We start from the raw sequence: 13,071 nt of genomic DNA, 5'->3' as shown, positions 1-13,071 counted from the left end.
TGAATGTGGCCAGGCACAGGCATGGGTGTACACCATCCAACTGGATCGTTATTGCAAACAACCTACACGCTGCTGAGAATTGAGAACATCTTAAAAATGAAGACAGTCCCCAGGATACATGGTAGAGGAAATGACCTGTCCTCCCTATCAGAGGTCAAGCATCAAGCAGGCACCGTCAGAGTCATGTGGCTGTGGCTCTGTTTCTTTGAGATAGGCACAGCTCCAGCCTGATGCCAAGTAGGAAGAAGTCTGACCTGTGACAGATGGCATCTAAAGATTGGGTCTGTGGCACACAAGATCAATAGTCTGGGTCTAACTTCCCCCTCTCCCATAATTCCCAGCCAGAGAAGAGAGCAAAAGAAACTAAAAATTAGATGTCATCCCCTCTTGCTAATGAATAGGTTCTCTGGCACTTTCCTTCCTTCCCTTGGTCTGACAAAAGCCCCGTTATCAGAAGCCAGCCTCTCACTAGCCCATGCATCAGCCCTACCTCGGTGACGGTGTTCTCAGGCCATGGTGACCTTAGGTGTCTCATTCCCAGGCCTAAGGCCCCAGTGAGGCTCCGTCCTTTGCCCAGCTAAGATGTGGTTGCTTCTCACTCCACACTGTTCCTCTGCTACCCCTCAAACTGTCTGGAGTGAATTGGCTATCTATCAGACCAAGAGTTCTGGGGACCTTGCAAGGTACTCAGAAGCCTCCTGAGTTGTGGAGTGTTGAAGGGAGTCTTTGCCTGGAAAGGAGATGCTGTGCTAAACCAATGAGAACAGTGGGCAATCTCTTTATTTAAAGGGAATGGACTGCCACGGGGCCCCTCAGCTGTGGGGTCAGCCCTGCGTCACAAAGCATGAGAAGACGCTTTGCTGATTTTTCACGTCATAACAGATCACATGGTGGGACGGGACAGACTTTGCAGGCTCAATCCTGGGTCAGAGTGTAACTGGTGTGTCGGCTGCCAGGATGTTCTTGGGCATGGCTCTCTGAAGGTTTCCCACCCGTCCCTCTTTCCTCCTCAGTCTCTCTGCGGCAGGGCACTGGGAGGTGGGGCCCCTCTTTGGCAGGATCCAGTGGACCTCGCTACTGGTACTAATCACTCTCCGTGGGGGCCTGCTCTGGCTTCCGCTTCTCCACGCTGCTTCCTCTGAGCGCTCCTGTCCTGTCTCTGATGCTGTTTCCTGACCTTGACTCTGACCAGTTGCTGCGGGGCTTTCCTTTGTGCTTGATCTAACCATGTGGTGGAACGCTGGAAACGGAACATGGTTCTGTCAAGCACCGCGGAAAGCACCGCTCTCTCCTGCAGCATGGCCCGCCGCCACCGCCACCGCCACCGCCACCGCCGCTGGACTCTTCTCTGCTCTGGAGCACCGCACCTGCCAGACCCACCTCTCCCAGTTCTAATTCACAGAGGGAAGCGGGTGGGGATCCTGAAGGAGTCAGCTACAGGGTGACAGGGGATTAGAGGGATCCACTGGGGCCATGCTCAGAGCGTCCACATATCCTATGCAAATGAAGTCTCTATGCTCCAAGTCTGGGTTCATGTGACCCCAGGAGTGACAGCTAGGTTCCAACTTCCCATCTGAAGAAGGCAAGTGTACCTAAGGCATTTGCCCCATTGTTTCATGGGGAAGCCCCCCAACACAGGGTCACCGAGTCATAGCTAATGCAAAGGGTGAGTCATCCCCTCATGACTCCACCACCACCTCTCTTGGCCTGTTCTTCATTTGAAATGACTGTCAGTGTGAAAACAGGTAGAATAGGCATGGATCCGAGACCTTGAACTTGAACTCCTTCTGACCCCAGCCCCCACTCCTCATTAATACTTAGGCCTAGATCCTGGGGAACCCCAAAGTCCAACCTGTTCTCTTAACCTTGGACCACAGGTGACATGGAGGTGTGGAGTTTCTTATCTGGTGCCATTTCAGAGGCCAGGAGAGGTCTGTGCAGGCACTGGCTGACTCTGACCACAGAGAAAGAAAGAGAGAGAGAGAGAGAGAGAGAGAGAGAGAGAGAGAGAGAGAGAGAGATCTTGGCACCTCCTCTTTAACTTGTTTCTTAATAAATCCTAGGCCTGGTATAACTAGACTTTGTTGTTGGTTTTGTGCTGGAGGCTGTGTCTTACCCTCTAAGAGCTAAGGTGGAATCTGAGCCATACTTAGCTGTAGGAGCCGGATTCTGTGCCCACACCAAGCTGTGTGACTAATTATCTCCTCTCTAATTATGACTCAGAGAAAGGCCCCAGCCACTGATGAGTAATGGGTGTCCTCTTGGTCCCTCGGAACGTGGAAATGTATGCTTACTATCAGTCAGGCTCTGGATGCTTAGCGTCATCACCCTGTCTAATTCTGTAACACTTTACATCCCATTTCGCAGATAAGGGTATTGAGGTAGGATATTAACTAACTGGCTCAGGGTTATCTAGCTCCCAACGGGCTCTGCTTTGCGTCTGTGATAAGGAAAACTTTCGGAAACTTTGACTTGACTTGATACAGAGTTGAAGATGTTTTTTCACATTCTCTTTCCAGTTTGCGTGTGTTATTAGAAATGGCTTGAGTAAAAAAGGAAAGAAAGCATGGTTCGAGCGGTTGTTCTTCCCCAACAGGAGCAGACCAGGGCTCATGGATACAAACCAGCAAAGCTTCCTACATAGAGAGGTGTCCTTCCCTTCCTTGCGGAGGGAACTTCCTTAGCACTGCCCAAATCCTGCCAGGGCCAGGCCTTTGGGAATGACTCCAGTGATGGCGCCCTTCCTCAGTATCTCCATGATATCATGGCAGCAGACTTGTAGCTGTACCATGGGCCTCTCCCTCTGCTTTCAGGCAGGTGGTTAAGCACAGGGACATCTTCCTGCCCAGATGATGGCAAAGTCCTTCTAAATAAGCTAGCATTTCACAACCGCAGGTGTCTGATTCTGCCAGCCTGGCCTAGGAAGGGAAGGAGAGATACAGTGCCCTCAGTTCCGCTCACCACTTCTCCCGTTGCTTGTCCATAGCACTTTCTTTTCGAGCTGAGAAACCCTGGCAGGCCTTTGAATACCCCCACCCCTGGTTTCTCTTTCTGAGCTTTTTCCCTCCCATCCCACCCATCTTGGGGATGCTTGGGATAGAGGAGGAGAATTTATGTGCACACGTGTAGTTTCCCCCTGCTGACCAGGTAATGATGGACTTGTGACTTCCGGTCCACTCACTAGTTGCCCAAAGGGTGGCACCCAGTACAACCAGCCAACATCAGGAACCATCCTATCTGTTTCTCTGAGTACTTCTGATCCTAGCCCAGCTAAACTGCTGGCCTGTCCTCTAACCTTTTAGATGTGTCACACTTACCTCACAGAAGTAAATGTAGAACAGGGATATATAATAAATTTTTTTTTAAAAATCATTGCTGTCAATTTTAACCTTTCATCTAACCTCTGTCTATTAAAGTTTGTCTGTGACTGTGTACCATGTGTTATTGTTCTGAGATGTGTCTGTAAGTGGGAAAGAAGGCTACAAGGGCAGAGGCAGGCAAAAGCCAGGTGACATCAGCTCCTCCGTGGCTGGCTCCAGCTGGGTTTGGACTTTATGGCCTGTCTTCAAATCCTGCCAAGATCCCTCCTGTCTGAGCTCACCCCACCCCCAAAAAAGGAAGAGCTGCAACCTATTTCAGTTGGTTCTGTCCTCCAAAGTATTCCTGGCAGTGACAAATATGCGTTGAGATTGAAATTGACTTTTAAAGCTCTGGAAAAGTTAAAAATACTTTTGGGTAGTTATGAGCATTAGGCATAACAAATGGCTCCAAGGAACCCTGGGTAGCTTCCGTAATGAAATATGAAGTGACGGAGGTGGCATTTCGTGCTGGCTCTGGCTGGGAAATGAACTTTTTCGGTTATGTACATACGCCGTTATTAACATTTCTGGTTCCCACTCATATAAAATATCACTCTCCGACCCCCTCGTTATTACAAACCAGGGCAATAACAAAAACAGCAGGGGGAAAAATGCTGGAGAGAACACATTAGTCCATCGAATCTAATTGCAAAATCATTTCATTAAAATGGGTCAGCGGCTCCACTGCAGAGGTCTGCCAGTTATAACCTAACGATACTACTGAGAGCGATTCCTGCTAACTACAGACTGCTCTCACCTTGATTAAAACGAAAATGCATTTAATAGGCGCCTGTCCCCAGCCGGTGCACGTCCGCAGCCTCACAGTGAAGTGCAAACCGGGCTCCCTCCTGTCTTTTTTGCTTTGATCAGTAATCAGGGTTCCTCTGTTTTCCAGGTATCCCATTACAGACATGTTCTATAACCATGCCCGCTCAAAATGCCCCCCTACAACATCACCATGTAGCTCCACCAACAGGACCAGAATGGGTTTTTCAATTGGCAGGAGTTGCAAAATAACCTAGCACTCTAATATGTCTAAAGAGAAGTGATGCGTGCTCAGGGTTTGTTCAGTGGCACAAGTCATGCGGGCAAAGAAAAAGAGATTTACATAAAGCATTGCCATCAGGTAGCTGCTGTAAAAACTGTAAAATAAGTGCATGGGTTCTGTTCGTGCAGAGAGAGAGAGATGAAGGAAGTGGATGGAAAAGTAGTAGGGAGGAATAAAAGGGATACACCCATCAGAGTTCTGACTCCATGAGAATGAGAGACCCACCAATTTTGTTCCCGATCAGCAGTGACCACAGAAATACATATGAGAGCCGAGAACGCAAGAGGAAGGAAGGGGGGGGGCATTTGCTTCCTTCCTTGTTCGAGCTCACTGGAGGAGAAGCCCAGTCTGTCTCCACCACATCAGACTTTATGGCTGTTGCTAGAGACATGGGATAAATGTTCGATCACAAAGCACACTAGAGCTTACCTTGCATTGGTCACACGGGTCTCTGAAAGCTAGCCCTCGTCTATTTGCCATGCACCAAGAGCCCCCATACGGTCTTCGTCTACAAATCGAAGTTCTAACTTGGGGGGAGGGGATTTAGGAGGAATCACCCATTTGAAGTTCAGAGAAGAGCAGCTGGCTGCTGGTTCAAGTTCAGTAAGTGCCAGCTGCTACTGTCTGCCCCACTAGTGCTTCTACGGCCTCCACCTCCCAGATGTTCTGTCAAGATCTAGGACACACAGGAGTAGGCTCCCACGTGCTCATACTTTGCCTGTCTTTTTCCTGGAGACTCGGCCTCTGGTTTAACTCATCGTCACACAAACCCCCCCTGGGAAATTGGAGCTAGGAAGTTCCAAAGCCTGGCTGCATACACTGCTGAAACAGCGGCTACTGACACTCCACGTCACCATGCTAGTGATTCAAGCCGTTCACCAGTCACGTGGTGTCCGTGTCCTCAAACCCTTGAGAGATGCACATGGGGTCCTCAGGTGCCAGTGGCATCCTATCTGTGCCTTAGACAAACATGAACTGAATTCACATTTTATCCCTCTCGGTGCGCTAATGAAATGTGAGTGTGAGAGGGTGAATGGGCCCAGCACTAGCAACAAGTTCATGTCAGGACAGCCCCTCCCCCTTGCCACCAGAAAAGTCACGTGCTCACAGAGGTCTGGCTGGCTGTCCCCAAGGTCGCGTCTCAGAGACATCAGACTCTCAGACCTGTTGCCATTACTAAATGACCTTGAAAGAAATGAAGATCTGAAAATAAATTTTAAAAATTCTTACCTCCAACTTCTAGCTCATGGGACTGGTATTAAGGAGAACTTCCCCTCTACACAGAAGTCAGAGCTAACCCTCGGTTACATTTTGTTTTCACTGTGTATAAGACTTGGATTCATGGGCTGGAGAGATGGCTCAGAGGTTAAGAGCACTGCCTGCTCTTCCCAAGGTCTTAAGTTCAATTCCCATCAACCACATGTGGCTCTCGCAACCATCCATAGTAAGATCTAGTGGCCTGTTCTGGCGTGCAGGCAAAACACTGTATACTTAATAAATAAATAAATATTTTTTAAAGAATTGGATTCATAGCCAATATATTTCAAATATGGCTTCTCTTAAAGCAACAAAACAAAGAAATCTCGGGCAGCTGTAAGCCAAATTCCCTAAGCATCGGTGCTGGGGGCTACAGATACCCTAGTGCACAATCCTCATTGAAGTCAAAATCAGACAAGATGCTGGTTGTTATTTAACACCAAATGAGCATCTGGCCTCCTTCACTCATTACCTACAAGGCCAGGAAGACCTCTAGGTACCTGGCTCCTTCCTAACCCTTAGTCCTCCCATCCAGTGCCCCCCCCCAACAAAAGTCTGATCTTAATCTCCATCCTGTAGATTTTGAGCATTATAGAGCCAGGAATCTATGATTGTGGGCAGGATTCTCTGTAGGTGTCTTGCAGTATTTCTCTGAACAGAGCATCCGTAACATTGATCAGCTTCTCAAAAGGTCCACAACCCACAGAAGCATAAGAGCCCACAGATCTGAAGCCTTGCTTCTTGGAAGACAGCAAGTGATGAATAACAAAAGACCAGGTGGAAAACATAGATGAGGGGTGTGGCGGGTGCCATCAACACAGCTGAATGGCCGTTGTCCTCCCAAGCCTGTGCTTTCATGCGCGAGCACGCACGCACACACACACATATACACACATCTTCCAACTCACCCAGCCACTTTGCCTCCACTACCCACAACTTTAGACCTTGTGCCAGGAAACCAAAATGACGATGTTTACTCCCTCTTTGGCCCTACTTAGGCTCTGAGGATTATCGCAACAGATTCAGCAGCGAGTGTTTCATGGACCTCGTGTGCCCTGAGAAGTGCCGCTGCGAGGGCACCGTTGTGGACTGCTCCAACCAGAAGATGGCCCGCATCCCGAGCCACCTCCCCGAATATACCACTGATCTGTAAGTCCTGCCCCTCCCTACCTCTCTTTATACCTGGTTCCTTCCGGTTAACCCAAGTGGGGTCTTCTGCCTGAGAAAGACACCATATGCACATGTGCAGGTTGCTTGCAAGTAAAGACCACTCACTGGGTCTATGAATGTTTTCTGGACGCTCCCTATAAACCAGGCATGGCTCTAGGTTTACATTTCTACAATGAACAAAGCAAATGGCACCTGCTGGCCCTCAGGTGCTTAGAGTATCTCCAGAACAAAATAGATAGTAAATAAAAATTATTACTAGTCAAAAATTAAGCTAAGATGATTAAATATGTCTGAGCGGGACTGGAGAGATGGCTCAGTGGTTAAGGGCACTCACTGGCTGCACTTCCAGAGGTCCTGAATTCCCAGCTACCACATGGTGGCTCACAACCATCTATAATGGGGTTTGGTGCCCTCCTCTGTCGTACATGCAAATAGAACACTCATATAAATGAATAAATATTTAAATATGTCTGAGCTTCCCAATAGCCACCCTAGAAAGGAACATTGGTTTATCCAAAAGAAGGGCGATGGTGTGAGAGCAATCTGGCTGCAATGTCTGTCACCCCGTCGATCACCAGGATTGGTTCTGGCGATCTGGCCCGCTAGGCGGGTGTCCCCACACTCCTTCACTGCTCTGTGTGCGTCCCTTCCCCCCCCCCCCAGAAGCAGCACACTTGCCTACAGAGGCTCGCCTTCCCTGCTAAAACCTCTAAACAAGCCCTCAAGGTCTACAAAGGGACACCGTACAATGTAGCGCATGGTATAGGCCAAGGGATGGCCCGTGGGGCTATATGGGCCTGACACCTCACCTCTGTCCCTTCCGACCTCCCTGAGACCTCATACTAAAGTGTTTCATGATTCCCTTGAACTTTGCTGACTGGGAAGTTCAAGGGGAAATCAGCCAAGCCATGTGAGGAAGACGGGCAGGCGGGCGAGTGGCAGAGGAGGTACCTCGCCCCAGCTAAGCCCTGCTTCTTCCCGCTTCCCGTGCAGGCGACTGAATGACAACGATATCTCTGTCCTGGAGGCCACTGGGATCTTCAAGAAGCTGCCCAATCTGCGGAAAATGTAAGTCAGGTTGGGAAACACAGTAGCCGCCTCAGCTTTCCTGGGCCCCTTACCCTTCACTCCTGTCCTCTGAGCCTCTTCCTGTCCCCCTGTTCATTTGTTCCTGTCCAGCCCTGCCCTGGACTGGAAGCCAGGGTCACAGCGCAGACCAAAATGAAGCTTGGCTGTCATCAGGTAGATCATATATTCCCGTGCCACCTTGACTCCCACCTGTGTCCCCTCTACTTGCCCTTCCCCCCTGCCCACCCACATTCACCATCTATCTCAGGATATTTCAGGGGGGACTTGGATACGGGACAGCTGTTGAGGTTAAGTAGGGGTGTCTGGAACCCTGTGGTACTTGGCATTTGGGTGAGGCCTGCATGGGAAGAGCATATCGGAAATTAGTCTCCATCTGCTCCCAGTAGATTTGGACAGAGTCCCCTGGTCTGAGTAGAGTTGGGCTTAGGCAAAGGACCCATATGCTGTTACTGGCTGCTGTACTGCGTGGCTATTTTTCTCAACCTTCTTTCCCTTCCTTGGAGTTTGGGCCAAGTCATAAAGCCAGGAAGAAGGAGATTGCCCGCTGTGATAGCTCTTGTTCTTGGCCAGGGGTATATTCTTGCCTGACAGATATTAATCTCTTGTTTTGTTTTGTTTTGTTTTTCGAGACAGGGTTTCTCTGTGTAGCCTTGGCTGTCCTGGACTCACTTTGTAGACCAGGCTGGCCTCAGACTTACAGCGATCCACCTGCCTCTGCCTCCCGAGTGCTGGGATTAAAGGCGTGCGCCACCACCGCCCGGCTAGATATCAATCTCTTTAGTCTTTCTTTGCCCATATTGTGCTAACTTCATGGTCCATGCTGGGCAAGTAAGGGGGCTCAGAGATGTTCAGTGATCTTTCTAAGGCCACTCATTGAATAAATAAATGTCAAAACTGGCTCTTAGATTTGGGTCCACTTCAGTCACTCCAGTGTGAGGTCAGGCTTGTTTCCCACTCTGAGTGCCTCTGCAGAGGTGCCCGCCCTTGCAGAGAGGATGGGCTTTTCACCATCGGAATCCAAGGCCATGTTTGTCCTTAATGGTCCCTCCTACCCCATCCCAAATCCCCTATCTCCAGCATCACAGCACTGTCTGCCTCTTCAACAAAGTAAATTCAGTCAATCATTATGTACCAATTCTATATTTGCTAACTCATCTGTACCAAATGCGTCCAACTCTAAATTTGAAATTTTTCACGCTGTTTGTGTCACTTACATACATAATGGTAGTGAAAACCCTGCCCTACCTCGTGCCCCTTAACTTGGGCAGGAGTTCCCAGCTGAGGCTGAACACAGTGAATTTCTGCCTTCTGGGCTCAGCTCTCACACTGTAAGCAAGTATCCCATTTGTGGTGTATCCAGTGGCATGTGTTTAGCAGATTTGTGATTTTTTTTTTTTTAGGGCCAACTTTGGTCCAAGCACAGTGCTGGCACGCTGTCTCGATACCCGAAGCCTGAGAGGGCTGCGCTGCGCCTGGCTGAGGGCACACGTGCGGTACAGAAGCTTCGTGTGCATTTGTTCAGGCATGAGCCCAGCACTGCTGGCCGGGAGTGCAAGGTTGATGAATCAATAGTATAGTAAATACAGTGTCTCTGAACAGAAGCACTTACAGTACAAGCTCATTATTGATCGGTTGATGGAAATGCCATGTCCAGGGGCTCACAGGAGCCTGGTCTAGTTTCTGCAGGAGCAGTGATTCAGTGCGTGCTCAGTCAGGGTTCCTGGTGACGTAGATTATAACAACCATGAATCACGATGATTGCCCAGAGCTCCTTAGCTTCTGTTCGTCATATGTCTACCCATCGGTGCCCTGCAGACAAGGGAACAGACGCCTTCTAGGCCTTAGGCAGCCGCTCCCTCGGTGGCACCACTCGTGCACCCTGCTTAACTATGGCCATTGCCTTAGCCACAGGTTCCTATAAATAAATCTGTGCCTGGAGCGAGAGGTGAGCTCACTGAGGCGATAGCTGAGACCAGAGCACAAGTTAGGCTAGTGAGGATTGGGGCTGTCACCGTGACCTGTAACCTGAGCTTCTTTGAGACCACCAGTGCACGTAATAATGACACGGAGACCTTATATATTTATTATAAGCTTAAGGCAATAAGCTGAGCAGATTCCAATCTATTCTAAGCCGACAGTACGGCCTGGCCTTCATCCCAGTCACATGGCACATTACCTGTCATCTTAGTCTCACCCTGGCATCTCCTTCATCAGTGTCCCAATGACAAGTTCCCAATAATGGCAATGCCAAAGTCCCAACCAGATCTCTAGGTACAGAAATCAGTATTTGAATACACAGTGCACAAAAACATCCTCCAACAGTGGGCACAAGCTTTTGGGACCCAGCACAATTAGCAAACCACTTAGATGTGTCCTTCTCATTTCTAACCAGAGAAAGGTGCACTTTGGATTCAACCAACTAGAGTCTGTCCCTTCCACAGCTGTCTACATGGATAAGCCCTGATGCTTCCTGAGTGCCCAGGCCATCCATGGGAAATGGAAAGTGGCAAAGTGTCTTACATTGAACCTTTGGGTACCATTATTTTATCACATGCTTCATATTGGTCCCTTGCCCCTCTGGGAGGCTTCATCTCTGTGCTCTGTGAAAGGGTTGATATTGGCCTCATATCCATCCAAGGCTCTGGCATGACACAGTATCTACCCTCACCAAATGGTCTGGGCATGTGGCCAATGTCTGCTAGCCCAGCAGTTCAGACAACCTCGCTGCTCAGTGGACTGGTGATATCCTCGGAGTTTCCTCTTCACGGTGTGCTGTGTACTGAGAGGTAGGCCTCCATGGTGTTCAGCTTCCATGAACACCCTCAGGCTTGGTTCCACTCAAATAGCCCTGAGTGCCTTCAGCCTGGACCACAAGATGATCCACAAAGAACCTCTACCTCCTGGTCCTGAAAGAACGTGGGAGCTAGGATTTTATATGGCTGCGCAGCATCTGCCTGTCATTAGTGTCCTTGGTGCCCATAATGTGGACACCAAATATTGGGGAGAAGCGCCGCTGTCACAGCTGGGGTAGACTCACAGATGGCAGCACTGGGGCTGGTGGGAACAGGGATGCTGTGAGAAAACCCAGATCCTGGGTTGGGAGATGAGTCAGCCAGTGGGCTGCTTGTTGCTTAGACATGAGAATCTGAGTTGTCTCCTCGGCACTCGCATGTATCCAAGGGCAGCAGTGCATGCCTGTAATCCTGGGACGAGGCAGGAGGAGCCCTGAAGTCCACTGGCCAGTCAGTTACCCATATCAGGCCAGCTCCAGGTTCACTCAGAGACCATGTCCCAGAAAATAAGCTCGAGAAACAACTAAGGAAGATACCAGATGTTGACCTTTGGCCTCAGCACACCCACATGTGCATTCAACTATCTGTTGGATATTGTTTGAGGGTTGGCTGTGGTTATGGTGGTCGGACTCTCGTGTGGCCCCTCCTCAATATAAAGTAGGCAACAGTACTAAGTACAAAGTGCCCGCTTGTAAGGGGTTCCTGCTGAGAAAGCTGGGACCCTGTTACTTTTATGTTCTTCTTATCTCTTTTGAGGATCACTGCACAGTGGGAGGCCCTGGTGAAGAGACGAGATAAGAGTGAATCTTCCAGAACATTCAAAGAACGATTCCACTGCAAACCCTTTAAGTCCTGGGCTGTGTGTATTTCTCCACCTGTTGAGAGGAGTGACTGCAGCCCCCAACACACACACACACACACACACACACACACACCACACCACACACATCCTGTCCATGGGCACAGACGCTGAGAACCCAGTGTTAGGGAGCTGGAGACCGAGCTTCCCTCCATCCACCTGACCTCCTGCCCCCTCCTTCTAGAAACCTGAGCAGCAATAGGATCAAGGAGGTGCGAGAGGGCGCCTTTGACGGAGCGGCTGGAGTGCAGGAGCTGATGCTGACGGGGAACCAGCTGGAGACCATGCATGGGCGCATGTTCCGAGGCCTCAGTGGCCTCAAGACACTGTGAGTACTCGGGCTTGGGCTCAGGAGGCAGGAGAATAAGAACTGAACTGTGCAAGCTGTGGACAGGGATCAGAGTCAGGCACTGCCCTGGCCTGTTCATTCTTTCCTCTCTACAGCACCAGACTTTTCCACCTTTAATGCAAAATAGCAGACATGCTGAGGCCACCAACATGCCCACACCCAGTCACACCCACTCAGAGCCTCTCTAGGGCACACACTGCATATTCATACCAAAAACATACTGAGGGGTGCATACAAACACTTACAACCACTACTAATACACATAGAGACACATGCTGTGACCCTAATCACATCTGCAGGCAAGCACCCACGTTCAAGCACACACACATACAGGGAGCCCATGTGTGGGTCTTCTTCCTCCTTGAAGTGTATGTGCACACACAACCACACCATCTGCACAAGTGGGCGTGGCTAGCTATGGCTTGTGTTTATAGTCGGCCTCGATTACTTTCCTGTTGCTGTGAAGAGACACCACGACCAAGGCAACTTATAAACAAAAGCATTTAGTTGGAGCTTGCTTGCAGTTTCAGAGAGTAAGCCTGTGACCATCATGGCTGGGAGTGTGGCTGCAGGCAGACAGGCGTGGCTCTATAGCAGTAGCTGAGAGCTTACCTCTGATCCACAAGTATGAAGCAGAGACAGCTAAATAGAATAACGTGGGCTTTTGGAACCTCAAAGCCCATCCCCAGCGACACACCTCCTCCAGCAAGGCTATACCTCCAAATCCTTCCCAAACAGTTCCACCAGTTGGGGACCAAGTAGCCAAATAGATGAGCCTGGGGGGGTGGGGGGGTGTTCTCACTACAACTGTCACACATTGTGTGAAATATACATGCATACACATTTGTGTTTGTCCCGGTGACGGTCCAGGCCCTGTCCATCACCTGTCAAACCTGGGCAGTGACTGGCCAAGCCCAGTGGTGGGTGTTTACCTCTTGAGAGAAAAGAGTACCACCAATGACCCTCTCCCATCCTCTTCTAGGATGCTGAGGAGCAACCTGATCAGCTGTGTAAACAATGACACTTTTGCTGGCCTAAGCTCTGTGAGACTGCTGTCGCTCTATGACAATCGGATCACCACCATCACCCCTGGAGCCTTCACCACACTCGTCTCCCTGTCCACCATGTGAGTTCTCCCAGGCGTGCTG

At 49.8% G+C, this 13,071-nt stretch overlaps 1 protein-coding gene across 1 annotated transcript in view; it reads left to right on the top strand.

The window, feature by feature from the left end:
- SLIT3 (slit guidance ligand 3) overlaps positions 1-13,071 on the top strand; it is a 584,284-nt gene that overhangs the window by 495,786 nt on the left and 75,427 nt on the right. Inside the window, exons 15-18 of the mRNA XM_084761243.1 lie at positions 6,663-6,813; positions 7,828-7,902; positions 11,759-11,902; positions 12,906-13,049. Of these exons, the coding sequence (XP_084617369.1) occupies positions 6,663-6,813; positions 7,828-7,902; positions 11,759-11,902; positions 12,906-13,049 (514 nt within the window). The remainder of the gene's footprint in view (positions 1-6,662; positions 6,814-7,827; positions 7,903-11,758; positions 11,903-12,905; positions 13,050-13,071) is intronic.

The sequence above is a fragment of the Acomys minous genome (assembly GCF_964271855.1).
Source record: "Acomys minous genome assembly, chromosome: 16".
In the NCBI taxonomy this organism is placed as follows: Eukaryota; Metazoa; Chordata; class Mammalia; order Rodentia; family Muridae; genus Acomys; species Acomys minous.
Note: the sequence above shows the minus strand (reverse complement) of the source record. Positions and strands in the feature narration are given on the sequence as shown.